Source organism: Bos indicus x Bos taurus, chromosome 10 (assembly GCF_003369695.1).
Source record: "Bos indicus x Bos taurus breed Angus x Brahman F1 hybrid chromosome 10, Bos_hybrid_MaternalHap_v2.0, whole genome shotgun sequence".
Classification (NCBI taxonomy): Eukaryota; Metazoa; Chordata; class Mammalia; order Artiodactyla; family Bovidae; genus Bos; species Bos indicus x Bos taurus.
In genome coordinates, this window is record NC_040085.1 from 31,996,728 (window position 1) to 32,016,146 (window position 19,419).

Consider the following 19,419-nt stretch of genomic DNA (forward strand, 5'->3'; position numbering starts at 1 on the left):
AGCTTGCCCTAAGCCCAGCCCAGGGAGAAAACACCTTACTAATGGCCTGAATAGCTCCTAAATGGAAACAGTGTCCTGCTAGGCTCTGTCAGGTTGATTAATCAAGACAGGCTGAGTTCAGACATGAATTCTCATGATAAGCCCACACCTGCAATGACCTTGGGAAAGAGGCAGCAAGCGCTGTTGGTGCTGTCGCCCTTCAGAAGTCACCTTACACTGCACCTCTCTTTCATTACACTAGAGGCAGATAGCAAATTGCTAATATTTTTAAAAATGATTTTGAAACTAAAATTTATAGTTACTCTTCAAAATTACTTTTTAAGACCCGAGAGTGATGGTGATAAGAAAAGCAGATATGAAATGGTATTAAATACCAAATAACTAGGGAGATGACTATATTTACATTCAAAATAAACCAAGTCTTTTCATTATTATATGTAATTTCAAGTACATTAGCCAAAATGAAATCAGCATTATTTACAAAAGTAACATTCCATTGGTCTTCTAGGATTGAAGTTAGGGAATCAATGTACTTCTGAGCTTAATTCATCTGAATTCAGGACATATGTATATATATGTGTGGTGCGACAAAAGAGGTGATAATCTTGTACACAGAAAAGATATATGAACCACCAGACAGAAGAATTAATTTTCTTGTAAAGATTCTGGGCAATTATGATAAACTGCATAAATTACTGTCATATAATATTTATATAGCACTTTAATTTATAAAATATTCCTAAAATCATTTTTACTGATTCCATTTCATACCTGCTTGGTATTTTAATTGAGTACTTCTACTAACACAAATTTCACAAATGAAGAAAAACAGTAAAAAAAAAAAAACGTCAGGGACAGGATTCTAGGATTTTGAAAGTCCTTCTTTCAAAGGGAAAGCCTACTGACTTGTGCTACACACTCTTAAATGAAGTCTTGGAAACTGAGTCTGAAAAATAAAACCAAAAAATCCACAAAACATTAAGATGAGCAAAACCAAAGATCAATAGCCGCAGGCAGAAATAAAGAAAGCTAATTCTAAGTATAGATGAAAACAGCTTCCTTAACATTAGACTATAAAGAGACAAAAGCAATTCCTATACTCAGGACATTCTACAAACAGGCTAAATTAACGATCTGCCAGTAAGCCATATGTCTCTTTTAAGGTTTACTTCTCTAATTCACAAACATTTCATTAAGGCATGAATTCAAACATTTCCTTTCTTCTGTTCTTTAATTGTATCAATACACCTTTCTACAAAACTAGAAAATGACCTCAGTCTTTTCCATTTCTTTCATATTTTCTTATTTTTATTAATGCCTAGTCCTGAGTGTGACTAGTATCAGTCTCACTACTTTTTAGTTCAGATAAAGTAGCCTCATTATTTTACAGTTACCTGATGTTTAGAACTGGCCACACAGCAAGAGACAAACTGCAAATCAACTCTTTGCACTTTAACTTACAAATTATCCTTTTCCTTTCCTCTCATTCAAGGATAGTAATGCTATTAAGATAATAAAAACTGTGGTAAATTCAACATCCATACCAAATAGTCTCTCTTCCAAATGAAAGCAATGTGGTATATACGAAATATCTATATTTTATTGTTTTCCTAACAAATAATTTAGAAGAGACAGAGGTAGTAATTTATGGGTTCCTACTATAGGAAGAATAACTGAGTTATAGGAACAAATTCCAGGTCTATCAAAGAAATTAAATTTTAACCATTCAAATTTCTTTGGGCTATTCAAATCTCACTGTAGACTTCTTTTCTTTAAAGCATCTTTATATATAATACTTTACACAAGTGCCAAAAACTATGAGTAAAAGTTTTTTTAGAAGTCCCAGAAAAGACAGACTGAAATAAGTATTTCTTGGCTGGCCTATAATTATGTATCACACACATGGCTACAGGATTTAATAGTTTTTAAGCCCCTGAAAGTGTCATTGGAAGACACTTTCAGGATAAATAGAGTCCAACCCTCCCCAACTTCCACAACCTATAGGTTTCTATCACCTCATCTATCATACTTAAATAGTGAGGAGACTCACTGGGCTTTGAATTCTTGACCCCTAGCACTGTACCGGACACACAGCAGATGCTCAGTAAAGGTTGAACATATGAGTAAATCAACACTGGATGCCTGGGCTCCTTCCATGAAGTCTCCTAAGTGACAGTCCAATCTTTCATTTGAACAATTCACAAATGGGCTTTTTTTACTCCCCAAATTGGTCCAACCAGTCTTTAGTCTTTTCTGACTGTTCATAGATTAAATTACACTATCATATATATGTGTGTGTGTATATATATATATATATAATATAGTTATATACATATAATACATATAATGTATCATGTGTATATATATGTGTGTGTGTGTATATATATATATATATACACACACATATAAATAGTTCTAGAGATGTAAACTCATAGAAACAAAATTTTTCTGTACTTATAATGATCCAAATTTCCAGATCAAAAATAGAAATCCATAGTCAGAGGACACTTAGTTACTCCCTAGTTAATGCACATGCATTCAACTCCCACAAACTCCATTTCAACTCTGTCTGACTCTGCAACCCCATGGACTGTAGCCCACCAGGCTCCTCTGTCCATGGGATTCTCCAGGTAAGAATACTGGAGTTGGCTGCCATGTCCTCCTCCAGGGGATCTTCCCGACCGAGGGCCTGAACCTGTATCTCTTATGTCTCCTGCATTGGCAGTTCTTTACCACTAGAGCCACCTGGTAAGCAATCAACCAGGTGGCAATCAATCCAAAAAGTTTTTACCTTTCCATACTATTAAAGTCTACATCTATCAACATATTACATGGCTCATTCACTTTTCAGTGGAAACTCTGAGTAACTCTGTGAGCTTTAATATAGTCACTCTAGGTGTACAAGGGCTCCAAATATTCAGTGGACACTGGAAAAGTCACACGAAGCTACTATTTCAGGTAAGCTGCATGACCGAACCATCTCTCACGTCTTCATTGAGATTTTCACAATTCACAATGCAAGCCCTCCTATTTGCAAAGCCTCCTCACTGGCTGCTGCCCCAGCCATTCTCTCTACATGGCTCGCAAAGACCATGTTACTCCCCTCACTCAAACCTGGCAGTTTCCTGTCCTGCAACCCATATACCTCAGCAGGGCAGGCCAACATCCTTTATCACCTTACTTGTGCAGCTCATCTTCAGCTTCCTTCCTTTGCCCTACCATTCTGGCTTACTTATTTAAATACTCTGAATTTTGGTGTTTCAAGCCTCTGTGCCTTTGTACACTCTGCGATCTTTGCTTGATACCCCTGCATCTCCTTCCAGCAAATGTATCCTTCAAAGCTCTCTTGTTTTTGAAAGTAATGTATCTTCACCGTGGTAAAGACCCTGATTCTGGGAAAGACTGAGGGCAAGAGGAGAACAGGGCAACAGAGGATGAGATGCTTGGATGGTATCACTGACTCAGTGGACAGAAGTTTGAACAAACTCTGGGAGACACTCAGGGAAGCCTGGTGTGCTGCAGTCCATAGGGTCGCAAATAGTCAGATGCAACATAGTGATCATACAACAATGGTAAATAAAATCAGAAAATAAGAGACAATTAAAACACCCAACATTGCACGCTCCTGTCCTAGGCAGATTTATCTATATCGTCATTTGTGTACACGGCTCCACCACAATCATGGACTGCAGCCTACCAGGCTCCTGCGTCCATGGAGTTCTCCAGGCAAGAGTACTGGAGTGGGGTGCCATTGCCTTCTCCAATTGTTTATCCCTAAGCTATAGCATAAAACCTGGAACTTAGCAGACACTTAATAAATTGAAGGACTGAAAAGAACAGAATTAAGGCAATGTAATCAACTGCTGACCTGAATCTCCTAGTACTGGTATTAGTAATTCCTGTAACACAGTCAAGAGTAATCCTCTTAATAGATGCTGACAGACAGACAGATTACAAAAATATTATGTGACTCTTCTTGTCCTGCTCCCTCCCTGTGCATTATTTTACACCCCCAACCCCTTCTTTCTTCTTCTCAACGTCTGAGAAAAAAGTCAATGAGTAAAGTTCTTCAGTATATTACAGTCCCCTGATATAAGGAAAGGTTGGTCTGTGTGACTAATAGAATATGGCAGCAAGATGATTGCCCCTTCTGAGATTAGGTTATAAAAGACAGTGTGGCTTCTACCTTGGTGGAGGGTGTTCTCTCTACCACCAAGCCTCCCCCATCTCTGTCTCTCTCTCCTCACTCACTGAAAAAGCCAGCTGCCATGTTAAGTATGGAAAGCCTGAGTGCTGAAGAACTGAAGCCTCTGGCCAACACTCAGTGAGGAACTGAGGCCTGCAAACAGCTACGTGGATGGCCTTGGAAGTGGATCTTCCCAGCCCAGTCAAACCATAGATGATTTTCCTGTCTAAGAGCTTGGTAGCAACCTCATGAAAAACCCTGAGCCAGACCTAACAGAGTAACAGACCTGTACTCCCAACCCTCAGAAAAAGTGTGAAATAACAACTACTGTTTAAACAGTATTCTCGCCTGGAAAATTCCATGGACAGAAGAACCTGGAGTGCTACAGTCCATGGAGTTGCAAAGGGTCAGACACAACTGAGCTAAATTTGGGGTACTTTGTTACATAGAAATAGGTAACATATAGGTGGTATTATGAGAAGGCAATGGCACCCCACTCCAATACTCTTGCCTGGAAAATCCCATGGACGGAGGAGCCTGGTGTGCTGTAGTCCATGGGGTCGCTAAGAGTTGGACACAACTGAGTGACTTCACTTTCACTTTTCACTTTCATGCACTGGAGAAGGAAATGACAACCCACTCTGGTGTTCTTGCCTGGAGAATCCCGGGGACGGGGGAGCTGGGTGGGCTGCCCGCTATGGGGTCACATTGAGTCGGACACGACTGAAGTGACTTAGCAGGTGGTATTATTATTCTCCAGTCACATTTATACTGTTTGCAAAGTAAAATGAAGCATTGTCTTTCTAAAGGACTATCTAGAACCAAGAGATCATGTGGTACAATCTGCCACAATATTCTGTAAGGAAAAACCCCTCCATTTCCACATTAAGACCCAAGTGCAACTTCTCCCTACCAACAGTGATTACCCAATACCACGTGAAACCGGTCACCTTCTTTCCTACAATCAATGCCATTCTGGTCCAGTAGTCAGACCTTTTTCAGAGCAGTTATTTTAGTTTCCTTCTCTATACTTGTTCATTTATGCCAGCTTAATTTTGCCTCTCCATTTGTTAATCAAAACATAATGTAATATCTCTCCTATAAACCAAAGGTTAAGTCTTATTTTGCCCCCTGTAAATCTATGTTGTTCAGCATCTTTTTAGAAATGATTAGTAGTGTGTTCAACTTCATCATCATTTACCCTGATGGGGAAAAAACCTAATTTCCAAAAACAACCCCAAACCAATTTCTTTTCAATCTAGCAAATTTATCCATCTTTCAAAATATATTATCTAAAAATTTTATACATGCTATGTGATAACTAGTGGTTTCATGTGTATGGATAAGGAAAGCCCTAAACAAAGTTCATAAATCTGTGCTAAGAAACAGAATTAAAAAGAGCTGAAGTTCTCATCAGTTAATATTCTAGCTATACTTGTAACACAGATAAACTCTGCCTTGCCTATTTTCACAGCTCTTACATATTGTAAGATACCATGACATTTTCCTTTCACATTATCATAACAAACAAGCAAGCTTGAATGAAAAAGATATAAACTGTTTCCCATCAGGATATGTCATAATTTAAAATATTCACATAGAATGGTAAAGTGTGTTTTATCATACTATCTAAGCTAGAGCATATAAACAAAGCTACAAAAGATCTAGAGAGACTAGCTGGTAGTATTCCCTATTTAATATGTCTGCCATTAAGACAGAAGCAGATATACCTGCTCTGGCCTAAGATTTGCATACAGTTCCTTACTGCCTCTGGATCTAGCTTTTGTGGGTCTCACGTAGTCAGAGGGCACCAATGCTTACTGATAAGAACAGGGTAACAGGTATCCCCATCTAAATGCCCAGACTTAGTGCAAAGAGTAGAGTTTCCTCAAAATGTTCCTTTGAAGGCCTGTATCAGAATTATCTTCAACTGCTTGTTAAAATGCAGATTCCTGGGTTCTCACTCTCCCAGACCTCCTGAAGCAGAAGCTATGGAAGTGAGGCTGGGACTCTATTTTGGGAACAATGGACATTAAAGGTGGAGAACTATCAAAATAAAAATTAAATGTGGAAAAAAGGTAGGAAAACCACGTTTAAAAGGCATGTAAAATATGAGGAATTTCTGGGTGAATGTTATGTAGAAGAAACAAAAAATGATACCTAGTAACAGTGTACAGTATAAAGTATAAACCATGAATGGTTAAATATATGCCATCTTTCATATAAAATATAAAAATTTCTAAAATTACAAATTTTAAAAAATCATTATTATATATACACACATAGATACTTCTAAGGGTCTAATTATGTTATTCTGAAATTAGGTTATAATGACATTTCACATATTAGGTTGTTTATCCTGCTAGAAAACACTTGAGAAATTTCACATTGGGAGATTAACTACAGAACTTAGCCCAGACATCATTCCCTTACAGTGAAACTGAAAGTTGCTCAGCTGTGTCCCACACTTTGCCACCCCATGGACTATACAGTTCATGGAATTCTCCAGGCCAGAATACTAGCATGGGTAGCCTCTCCCTTCTCCAGGGGGGTCTTCCCAACCCAGGGATCGAATCCAGGTCTCCCGCAATGCAGGCAGATTCTTTACCAGCTGAGCCACAAGTATGGAAGCCACAAGCTGGAAGCCCAATAATACTGGAGTGGGTAGCCTATCCCTTCTCCAGTGGATCTTCCTGACTCAGGAATTGAACTGGGGTCTCCCTGCATTGCAGGCGAGTTCTTTACCAACTGAGCTATCAGGGAAGCCCCATTCCCTTATACCCATGTGCCAAACTTAGGCCTCCACTGAGAAATCTTAGTTGATATATCCTGTGTTAACAGCACCTTGAGTGGATGACAGAAAAATGACAGGAGCAAATAACTTACCGCTGTAAGGGGTCCTTCCGCTTGTGCCTCCATTGGACTTGTGGGTGTCACTGTGATAAACTGACTAGCAGCTCCAGCCTGGAATTCTAGCCTATCTATATATTGCTCTGAAGCAGCCGTGGCAGGGCATTCCCCAGAAAGCACAAAGACCACACCTGAGGTTTCCTTCTTTAAATGATCATTTTCTGCCCAAGGACCCAGTTGGAGCTTTTCATCTTGAGGCGACTCCTCTAAGACTTGGAGGACTTCGGGCTCCTCATCAGAAGGGCTTCCAGTTGTTTTAGGGCCTAAAGCCTCATTTGTCCTAAAGTCCTGAAGGTCCTGTTCCTTGTCCACAATCACCCATTCTTTGGAATCAACCTCCTGCTTGCAGGAGCTCAAGTTAACGGCTACAAATCCATTGCTGCCACCACCGTCTGCCTGCTCAGGAGTGTTGACCGAGGCAGGCTTGGAAGCATCCGGAAGATATTCTTCATCATAGTGCCAGATGTGGTCTGCACGGGACACAGCTGGAACACAAGGCTTATGAAGCAGAGCAGGGAGAGTAGATTCTTTTCCTGCACTGGGATCTTTCTGCATTTTCTCCAAGCTTAAGAAAATGAGTACAAGTTACTTACTTGTCCTAGGGAAAATACTTACTATATAACCTATATGCTCTATACAGAACTAATATTTACCAATAGATGAAAGAAAACAATACGGATAAAGCATTAGGAACATTTCACAAGCTAATAATGCTCTTCCCCACCTGTCATAATCCTGTTTTGGAAGACAGAGCCCATGGGAGGAAGATGACTCTCCTGTTGCCAGGCAGGAGAATCTTAACCAGGTTAACTAGGGTGACTTGTGTGATCCATTTCATCTTTGCTTTGCCAAGGCAATCACACTGCCCTCTTCTGTCTGCTCTGAGGGACTGTGGGAAAACTTACCATGGGCTTTTGCCTCAGCAGAGGCCCTAAAAAAAGGAAATGAGGACGCCAATATGCATCAGGCAAATACCTTCTGAACTTGTTTTGTCTTCAGAGAGGTATATAAATACATATTCATCCATATAAACTCCTCCAAAGACAGGGCTAGGCAACAATGAGACGGGTGGTATTTGGCTGCACTGGCTTCTGAGAACTGCTCTTACCTGCAGGGAAGCAGCTGAAGCAATACCCTGTTCCTCTCCTTTGTAATTAGGTGCTTCACTTCCTTCCACTGTTCCCAACTCATTCCAGGTTTTGGCTTGAGTTCATTTTCTCAGAGTACTTCTGTTCTCAACTCTGTCTTGTCTCTCAGCTCTTCCCTCAGCATGGACCCTCTTTTAGTTCCATTCTTTTGTCAGACTAATTCTTTCCCAAACTAAGCTTTTATCCCTATTACACTTTTATTTTTATTCCCAATCTCATGAACAACTGAAAATGTTAAACACTGCCTCAACACATCCTTTTGATCGCATCACCGTAGACACAAGCTTACATCACCTAGCTGTGAGAATGAATGAGTACCACGTGAAGAATACACAGCTATGAAGTACTGCTTAGGTGGAAGCCAGACTAGACTAGTCCAGAAGTGGCTGAACTGTCTTCAGACACCATAAGTACTATGTTAGTCAAATACATGGTACTTCTAACTCATGTTTCATTACTGATAGTAGTCACCAGGGATATATTGAAGGATGTTACTATTATTAAAGCCTTCTATAACTCAAAAATATATCTGAAGTTCTTTTCCAAGTTTTGTTTCAGTTTTTTTTTAAATCACAAATGGAGATAATGGGCCTTATAACCATGAACTACAAACAGTGGTTACCTATGTATATACCTCTCCAAAGTTCCATCTTTCCTTTTGTCTAGGTAGAACGATAAACAATCACATCTCTTTCTCTTTTTCCTATAGCATTTATTCATAGAAGGCTTTCATTGAATTGAACTGCCTATCACTTGTATATATATTACTTTTCCCCCTGCTTCATGTACTCTTCCACCTTCTTGCCTATTGCCATCTTTCCTAGGCCCTCTCTAACTTACACTCCTCCATTCCAATAAGAGAGATTACCTTCCAAACAAAGTCACTTCAAAATGTTCATTTAATTCCTACCTAGTCTTAGGAAGTTACCAGCTCCCATGGCCAAAGGCTCTATGTTACAGGACTGGGAACAATATTAGAAAGAGAGTCACATTAAGAATGAGAATGTTAACTAAAAAACATGGATGATGATGGCACCTTTATCAAATCAGCATTACAAAAATGCAAGAACTCCTTATTTGAAAAATTTTACATAATAGAAATTAATAATAACAATAGTATTTTAGTTGCTTTGAAAAAAGAAAAATCATTTTATACCAGGTCTCAAGAAACTTGTCAGTATCTGGCTTTGGTTCCAACGCCAGGCGTTTCTCCAGCTCAAAGCTGTGGATAGAACGTAACTTTCGCACCAACGGAACATCTCTGTCTGGCTGAGTAATCTCTGAGCGGACACGAATTGGGGAACCAAGGCTTGGAGCATTCAGAATACCATTTGCTTGACCATGGCTGTTTTCCTCTTCAGTAGCAGCCTAGGCAAAACATTAAAGAAAACCATGAAAAACATTCTAGTCACTATACATGGTAGGAATCACTGAAGTCTTTCAATATAAACAAGTGTTTGAGATGTATTTTTCAGAAGATTAGGGTATTTTGGCCAGTTTAATTCATTACTATTAGACTATTAACCCTTTACTAAATAAGTTTTCTAAATTTATTCTCAGATTCAGTATTTTAGTGTTTTATATTTTGGTGAAATAATGTCATTTGTAGCAACATGGATGGACCTAAAGATTATTATACTAAGTGAAGCAAGTCAGATAGAGAAGACAGATGCTGTATGATATCACTTTTATGTGAAATCTGAAATATGACGCACATCAACTTATCTATGAAACAGAAAGACTCACATGGAGAACAGACTCATGGTTGCCAGGGGGAGGGGGTAGGGGAAGAGGTGGAGTGGTAAAGTGGGGTTAGTAGATGCAAACTATTATGTACGGAATGGATAAACAACAAGGCCCTACCGCACAGCGCAGAGAACTATATTCAGTATCCTATCATAAACCATAATGGTGAAGGATATTTTAAAACTAATATATATATATATACACATGCAGAACTGAATCACTTTGCTGTACCGCAGAAATTAACACATTATAAATCAATTATACTTCAATTTAAAAAACAAAACAAAACAAAAAAAAACAACATGAGTTAAAGAAAGAGAAAAAAGAACAGTTTGCTCCCAGGAATTCCCTGGTGGTCCTGTGGCTAGGACTCAGAGCTTTCACTGCCTTGGGTCCAGGTTCAATCCAAGACTGGGCAACTAAAATTTCCACAAGCCAAACAGACAAAAAGAAAAGAGGAGTTTGCTTCTGGTACTATAAAGACAGACAGAGGTGACACTACAAAAATCTGACACCAACTTCCTGACTACTTTTCACTACTTATTCCTGATTACTACTAGTCCAGAATGGAGAAGGAAATGGCAACCCACTCCAGTATTCTTGCCTGGAAAATCCCATGGATGGAGGAGCCTGATGGGCTACATACAGTCCACAGGGTTGCAAAGAGTTGGACATGACTGAGTGACTTAATTTTCACTTTCAATAGTCCAGAAAGTTCTAACCAACAGCCAGACACACAGGGGAGCACGTCACATCAACGCAGAGAACGTTTCTGCAAATAACTCTCATATTCTGCTACTTTTTAAAAATTATATAGTTTGAAAATATTGTATGTATTGTCCAAAGATAGGCCAAGCTCCTTAGAAGTGATCACTAAGATTCTTTTTAGGCTGTATTTCCCATTCACCAAGAATGACTAGCCAACTTTCTATCAATCTTGTTAACAGATATCAGCCAGGAGTCTCATTTTACACCCATAAATGTTAACCTCCTTCCCAACGAAATCATAAAAAGAGGACGTACCAAAAACTAACTTATTTGTAATTCACTGTCCCTCAATCCCATTTATCTTCATCTTATTGTCCATGAAAATAGAAATGACCAGAAACAGTAAAACTGAAGAGAAATTTAAAGACAATCTACCCCAAGATAGTATACTAAAAATCATTTAATGCAGAAATCTATATCTCTCCCCATACTTACAAGTGGAAAGTGAAAAAGTGAAAGTGAAGTCGCTCAGTCATGTCTGACTCTTTGTGACCCCATGGACTGTAGCCCACCATGGACTGTAGCCTACCATGGGCTCCTCAGTCCATGGGGTTTTCCAGGCATGAATGCTGGAGTGGGTTGCCATTTCCTTCTCCAGTGGATCTTCCTGACCCAGGGATCGAACCCGGGTCTCCCGCATTGTAGGCAGACGCTTTACTGTCTGAGCTACCAGGGAAGTTCACCTGCTTCCAGTTCTAATGAAGAAAAAATCATGTTACTTATTCAAAATGCACTTTGCCAGTTCATGACCAATTTGATGCTTTCCACTTCCAATCCTCATTTCCTCTCCTCCATTTGAGACCGTTTTCAGAATGAACACTTAGACCTCCATTAGTCTCCACTATGGAAGAGGGCCAGAGTCTTGCCGTTTTATTTGGAAAGACCATTAAATTCTGTTCTACAGATGTATCTTCTTTTAGACTCCGCCTCTGGTTATTTTTTTAAAACTACCTTCATTTTCCACAAAATATAAGATGAAGATTTTTTAATGTCCACACCTGAATGCTATGGGCAAAACTAACCAAAAATACTGCAATCATTAATATACAAATAACTAGCAACAGAGTGTTCTACTTATTCAAAATTGAGAATCATGATACTCTGCTAAACCAATAGGAGAAAAATGAGACAGAGATACATATCATTTCCTATGCAAGAAATATGCACCTTACAAATCCCAAGCTTTATCTTATTCCTGTTGGTATCCATCTCTTCCCAGACATCCTTCTCCTGGGGACGAGGGTGTCCCAGGGACCCGGGTACTTTATCTGGTGACACACCAACAGGGATGCCATTTTCTCCATCACTAAGCTGTTCATCTGGAAACACCTCATCTGTATTTTCTCGAAGCATGTCTCCTGGGATGGGAGTGGCGTTGGCAATTCTGAAAGTGATAAATGAAAAAAAGAAAGAAAAAAGCGCAAAAGTTTAAAAACACCAGAATCAAAAATTACTATGGGACTATCCTACATTTTGTTTCTAGATTTAAATGATGAAGTCTATACATAATTAAGAAAATAGAAGAAAACAAAAACCTCAGAAACTTAGGGCATGCCAATTCTACAAAATAAACAGCATTTTGATCAACAGAACTTTCAAGCTGATTTAAAAACACAAATTCTGATACAATAACTCTCTAAGTTAGCAATCACTTTAAAAACATTTATTTTCTATTGACTCTTTGTGAATTTTAATATATTCTATTCTTAACCTATTTTTCTTAGCGAATAACAAAAACTATAAACAGAAAAATATTGTGTTATGATTCTTGCCTTCAAGGGGAAACAAGAAATTTTCTGACTATACAGGTCATATGGTTCTGTATGAACTGACCAGGAACAAACTAGAAAGTATTAATTGGCATTTGTCCATATGTTCTTTCAAAGTAATTTCATGTCCAATTTACATAGTTGGTCATCACTCCCCAAGACTTCTGGCCCACGAAGGGCTTTTCTTGTTCTCAGTTAATAACTCAGTAAGTGATCAGGCCCCTGCTGGGTCTGATGTTCTATAACTAGTATGTTCTACTTTATAGACTATAGTTTATTTGTTTTTTTAATATTGCTGACTGAACATAACATTTAGCACACAGCAAAACCTTTTCTTAAGAGGGATCTGCAATGTCTAAAAGTAGGAAAAAAAATGCCTTCAGCAGATTATATTGACGCACACAATTATGAGTGGGAAAACAGATGTCTTCTCAGTGAACCACTCTAAAGGCCCAAGTGTTATAAATATGTCATGCTGTGAGAATAAGAAAGATATATGTGACAGGAGCACACGGCCTGTGTTTGCAGGCAAGGTATAAATTATAGAAGCAGATTAGGGGTAAACATTAAGAAGATACACGGAAGAATTGGATAGATGTCAAGACAAGTAATGAGACTGAACATCCTTTTCATGCCCTTTCCCATAATATAAGGTAGGAGTCGGCACATTAGGGCCTATGAGCCAAATCTGTTCATCTACTTGTGTAATACTATGTGTGGCACATGGGCATGCTCATTTGTTTACACACTGGCTATACTACCTTAGCACGACAGAGGCAGTGGTGGTGGTGACAGACAGCAGAGCCCACAAATACTCATCTGGCCCTTAGTTACCAGCTAAGGCTTGCTGACTCCTGATCTAAAGCATCCTCTTACCGTCTACACTTTCACCCTCTACAAAGAGCTAAGAGTTGTGGGACACAAATTATCGTTTTTTCTCTTTAACACTGATTCTCTAGGGTTTTCCAGGTATTCAACCATATCATTTGCAAAGAGAGAAAACTCAGAGGTCAGTGAAGTTTTTTTCAAAGAGCCAGATAGTAAATAGTAGGCTTATGGGTCTAATACTTTGCAGGCAAGATGGATACTAAAATGAGTAGACAAATGTATGATGAAAAATAAGTATATTCAAACAGCCTCAAAGTATCCTGAGTAGTAAAACACAAAGTATTACTGAGTAGTAAAACACAAAGGGAAAAACAGCAACTTTATGGTAAAAAAACCTAACACCACCTTAACCAGATTACCAACATTAGTATCATCAGTAATAAGACATCTTGACATTACGTATCTCCTTATTCAATGCTATCAAGTTTCCCCTTATTTTGGCTTTAAATGTATCCCATAGATTCTGATATGTACTGTTTTAGTTATCAATATTTTTATACAATTTCAGTTTCCATTTCCCCTTTTATCCTAGAGTAGTTTGATAGAAGGTTTTTACCTTTCCAGGTGGAAGGGCCTTTGACACTTTGTTAGTAAATAATAGATGGGCTCGATAAAGGACAGAAATGGTATGGACCTAACAGAAGCAGAAGATATTAAGAAGAGGTGGCAAGAATACACAGAATAACCTTGCAAAAAAGATCTTCACGACCAAGATAATCACGATGGTGTGATCACTCACCTAGAGCCAGACATCCTGGAATCGGAAGTCAAGTGGGACTTAGAAAGCATCACTACGAACAAAGCTAGTGGAGGAGATGGAATTCCAGTTGAGCTCTTTCAAATCCTGAAAGATGATGCTGTGAAAGTGCTACACTCAATATGCCAGCAAATTTGGAAAACTCAGCAGTGGCCACAGGACTGGAAAAGGTCAGTTTTCATCCCAATCCCAAAGAAAGGCAATGCCAAAGAATGCTCAAACTACCGCACATCTCACTGCACTCATCTCACATGCTAGTAAAGTAATGCTCAAAATTCTCCAAGCCAGGCTTCAGCAATATGTGAACCATGAACTTCCTGATGTTCAAGCTGGTTTTAGAAAAGGCAGAGGAACCAGAGATCAAATTGCCAACATCTGCTGGCTCATTGAAAAAGCAAAAGAGTTCCAGAAAAACATCTATTTCTGCTTTATTGACTATGCCAAAGCCTTTGACTGTGTGGATCACAATAAACTGTGGAAAATTCTGAGAGATGGGAATACCAGACCACCTGAACCTGCCTCTTGAGAAATCTGTATGCAGGTCAGGAAGCAACAGTTAGAACTGGACATGGAACAACAGACTGGTTCCAAATAGGAAAAGGAGTACGTCAAGGCTGTATATTGTCACCCTGCTTATTTAACTTCTATGCAGAGTACATCATGAGAAACGCTGGACTAGAAGAAACAAAAGCTGGTATCAAGATTGCCGGGAGAAATATCAATAACCTCAGATATGCAGATGACACCACCCTTATGGCAGAAAGTGAAGAGGAACTCAAAAGCCTCTTGATGAAAGTGAAAGAGGAGAGTGAAAAAGTTGGCTTAAAGCTCAACATTCAGAAAACGAAGATCATGGCATCCAGTCCCATTACTTCATGGGAAATAGATGGGGAAACAGTCTAAACAGTGTCAGACTTTATTTTTCTGGGCTCCAAAATCACTGCAGATGGTGACTGCAGCCATGAAATTAAAAGACACTTACTCCTTGGAAGCAAAGTTATGACCAACCTAGATAGCATATTCAAAAGCAGAGACATTACTTTGCCAACAAAGGTCCGTCTAGTCAAGGCTATGGTTTTTCCTGTGGTCATGTATGGATGTGAGAGTTGGACTGTAAAGAAGGCTGAGCGCTGAAGAATTGATGCTTTTGAACTGTGCTGTTGGAGAAGACTCTTGAGAGTCCCTTGGACTGCAAGGAGATCCAACCAGTCCATTCTGAAGGAGATCAGCCCTGGGATTTCTTTGGAGGAAATGATGCTGAAGCTGAAACTCCAGTACTTTGGCCACCTCATGTGAAGAGTTGACTCATTGGAAAAGACTCTGATGCTGGGAGGGATTGGGGGCAGGAGGAGAAGGGGACGGCAGAGGATGAGATGGCTGGATGGCATCACTGACTCGATGGACGTGAGTCTGAGTGAACTCTGGGATTTGGTGATGGACAGGGGGGTCTGGCATGCTGCAATTCCTGGGGTCGCAAAGAGTCGGACACGACTGAGCGACTGAACTGAACTGAATATCTGTTTCTATCACAGTGTGATCAGATAAGGTAACATTTCTGCTTTGTGGAACTACCTCTGTTTGGTGACCTGATAACTGGTCAATTTTTATGAATATACCAGGGGCACTTGAGTGGATGGTGCTATCTCTATCATCAGGGTATAGGAGTTGAAAAATATGCCTAAGGTCTACCTGCGTTGTCGTCTTCTGTTTCTCACTCTTCATTCAGCTGAATTCAATCTTGAACTCAATTGTGAACACAGATTGAACAGTATTACAATCTCCAGTTACTAGTGTGTTTCTTTGTATCTTTGAATCTCTGGTATTTGTGGCTGTCTAAAGATTTCTGCTATGATGCTGGCCACTAAATATTAATAAATATTATGTCCCATTTGTGAATTGTGACACTTAGCATTAAAAGTACCCCTCCATCTCTGTAATGTTTAATGTTTTGTGTGTTTTTTTTTTTTTTACTTGAATGCTACATTGTTTGGTATCAGGATTGCTATTTTCTATTTCCATTTTCCTGATTTATTTTTGTCTATCCCTTTCTGAAATGTGTTTTTCTTAATGTATCTCTTGTACGTAGCAACGTAAACGGAACTAAAAATCTTTTTCTTTTAATAGATGTGCCCATGCATATTTATCTCGATGACTGCTAAGTTTGGTCTTAATCCTGTTATAGTATTTTATAATTATGTGTATTTTGCTATATTCTCTATAAGATAGGCACTCTTTGTACTTTAAAAAATATATATTTTAGAAGGTTTGCGTTTTTGTTTTAATGGTCACCTTTGGACATTTGCCTTTTAAATGCTCTTAGTCCCATTTTCTTATTTAATCTTTTGCTATTTAGTTTCTTACTTGTAAAGTAAAGTGGCTGGAACAGGGTGATGGATTCCAAAACCAGATAAGCATGAGAAACCTCTGATGTGTATGAACTTCTGTTCCACACACCTAGATGTTCTGATTTAGTAGGTCTGCTCTGAGTCCTACAAATAGGTATTTTTGAACAAACATCTATGGTGGTTCTATTGTAGCTAGTCAGGGTCTCACATTTAAGAACTCTTAGACTAATTAACTGGGCTTCCCTGGTGGCTCAGACGGTAAAAAATTTGCCTGCAGTGCAGGAGACCGGGTTCAATTCCTGGGTCAGGAAGATCCCCTGGAGGAGGGCATGGCAGTCCACTCTAGTATTCTTGCCTGGAGAAATTCCATGAACAGAAGAGCCTGGCGGCTACAGTCCAAGGGGTCACAAAGAGTTGGACACGATTAAGCAACTAACACACAGACTAATTAGGGATATCATCTCCAGTTCTATGGGTCCATGTAAGCTTTTCTGAGTCAATAAGCTCTAGTATCTCATCTCAATATAAAAGGAAAGCAATGGATTAGTGATAGAGAATCCCAATTAGGTCACTGTATGGTTTTTCCCTATTTGCTCTTTCTTTTAAATCGGTTTAAAGCAATTAGAGAACAGGTTTTAAAAAAAAGGGGGGAGGTCAGAAAAAGAGACAACTTCCTCCAAATAAAAAATAACAAAAGCACATGTATGAATGCATATGTAGAGAAAAAAACATTAAATAACAAAAATAATACTAACCTCTTTCTAATACATTCTGAAAATTAATGAGTTTCATAAGAGGAATAGCTACATGTTTTGTTCCCACTAAACTTAAGCAGAAGATAGTTAGAAATAACTGTGGCTGTTGTTTCCAGGATCTCATATATTCTTTAGTAGTAAATGCAACAAATGCCCCTTTGCATTTAGAAGAAAACCTTCTGTACATCTGACATTAACAAGCAACACAAGCTCTAAGCGGCCATTTCACGGTATAACCTGTAAGTACTTTCTAAGAAAAGTAAAGGTGAACAAAGTCATGTATAACAGCAATGTTAATTCCAGGAAACCCAAAGGCATCCCTGTGTCTTTGCATTTGGTTATCTAAGGCAACCTGGATGAAATAAAAGACATTTCTGCTACGAGAATGCATCTAGGAAAAAGACACTGCTGAACACTGTTCGGGACATACCCAATGGCCGCAGGGGTCAAACGGGTGTGCAGCTGAGGAGTGGCGGAAGTAGTGGTTGTGGTGAGGGAGCCATCAGTTCCAGTCTTCTCCCAGTCAAAAGGATCACTTTCAATTACTCCAAAGGCCTTGATGCTGTTGTCAAACACGGATGTAAGAAGCTAAATCACAAAAGGAAAAAACTGGAGTAAGCCAACAGTAAACATAGTCACTTTATTCTATAAGAAAAGCACCCCAGACTCTTAAATTAGTTTGGTAGTATCACTTTTTAAAAAAGCCTGATGATACAAATAGGGGAGTGTGAATAAGGACTACATAAGGATGATGATGTTCAATTAGCATTGATTTTTCTCAGCTGAGATGCAGATTTTTAGTTATGTAGGATAATGTATTTTATGTAGGAAGATAATGAAGCATCATACTACTTTGTGATGATTTCGCAAAGGGAAATATGTATTATATGTGTATGTGTGCATTGAGTTTCAATCATCTAAATGACCCATTTTTTTTTGGAACATTTTTATATGCTTCAACTTAAGTGACCAAGGTTAACAGTTGGTATATCTGGGTTAAGAGGTATATAAAACTTTGTTGTGCTTTCTGAGAATGTTTTCGCTGGTTTGAAAAATTCTTAAATTATGTGTATGTGCACACAAACTATCAAAAAGAAAATCTGCTATTGCTTTATATTATACATTCTTTGACTTTTTGTCTTTAAATTCCAAAAGTCTGGTGTAATATTGAGAAAAATTTCATAAAGATCTTCCTTTACTGTTTGACAGTATGCAACATTTTCAATTTTATAGTTAAAACTGGATTAAACTCTCATCACTTCTCTTACTGTTAGTATCCTACCCTCATAGATTCACCTTGCACTTTTCCTGCCCCAGACCTGAAATCAGTACTTCTTCACTGGAGGGTTTTTACAAGGGTCTGTTTCAGGCTTCAAAAATATTGCTCTGACTAAGAAGTGGAGAACAGATGCCATAAATAAGGAGGGGGATGAGGGTGCCAGGATCAGATGACCAGTTAGGAGGCTACTGTCACTGAACCTGAGTGGGAACAGTGGAGGTGATAAGAAGTGGTAGGATTAGGACATAGTTTGTAGAGCCAACAGAACTTACTGACAGAGTAGATGAAAGCTGTAAAAGTAAAGAAAGAATAAAGAAAAATTTGTATTTCTGACCTGAGCTCCCGGATAAATGGTGGTACCATTTAATGAGATGGAAAGTAGTGAATCTGAGGATTGGGATGTTTAAAGTTTTATGGAGTTTAGAGAGGAATAGGGAACACAGATACAAATTTGAGAGTCATCAGTGTATTGATATTACTAGGTATTATTTAAAACCATAGACTAGATGATATGATCTAAGTAGAGTAGGCTGCAAGGGCTAAGGCCAAGGGCATTGCAACATTTAGATGGAAAGATGAGGTGGACTCAGCAAATGAAACCAAGGAGTGGCCAGTGAGGCAAGAAATGGGTATGTGGTGTTGACCAAGTAAAGAAACCACCTCAACAAGGAGACAGTCAAATGCTATCAATTATAAACTTAACAGTTATTTCTGATTATTTAATTGATTTCACCCAGATTGTAGGCTCCAAGAGGCTGGTACATGGCTCATCTTGTTCATCACTGTATCGAACATAATGCCTTCTATCAAAGAGTGTCATATTGTGATTTATATGAAATATATATCTGGTCATTTAGAAGACCCAAAA

General features: G+C 38.8%; 1 protein-coding gene across 6 annotated transcripts in view; it reads right to left on the bottom strand.

The window, feature by feature from the left end:
• The window catches only part of TTBK2 (tau tubulin kinase 2), a 134,631-nt gene that overhangs the window by 11,856 nt on the left and 103,356 nt on the right, over window positions 1-19,419 (bottom strand). For all 6 annotated transcript variants that reach the window (XM_027553664.1, XM_027553663.1, XM_027553662.1 and 3 more), the window contains 4 exons: window positions 17,703-17,860; window positions 11,926-12,142; window positions 9,401-9,612; window positions 7,073-7,661 (listed from right to left, as the gene is read on the bottom strand). In XM_027553664.1, the coding sequence (XP_027409465.1) occupies window positions 7,073-7,661; window positions 9,401-9,612; window positions 11,926-12,142; window positions 17,703-17,860 (1,176 nt within the window). The remainder of the gene's footprint in view (window positions 1-7,072; window positions 7,662-9,400; window positions 9,613-11,925; window positions 12,143-17,702; window positions 17,861-19,419) is intronic.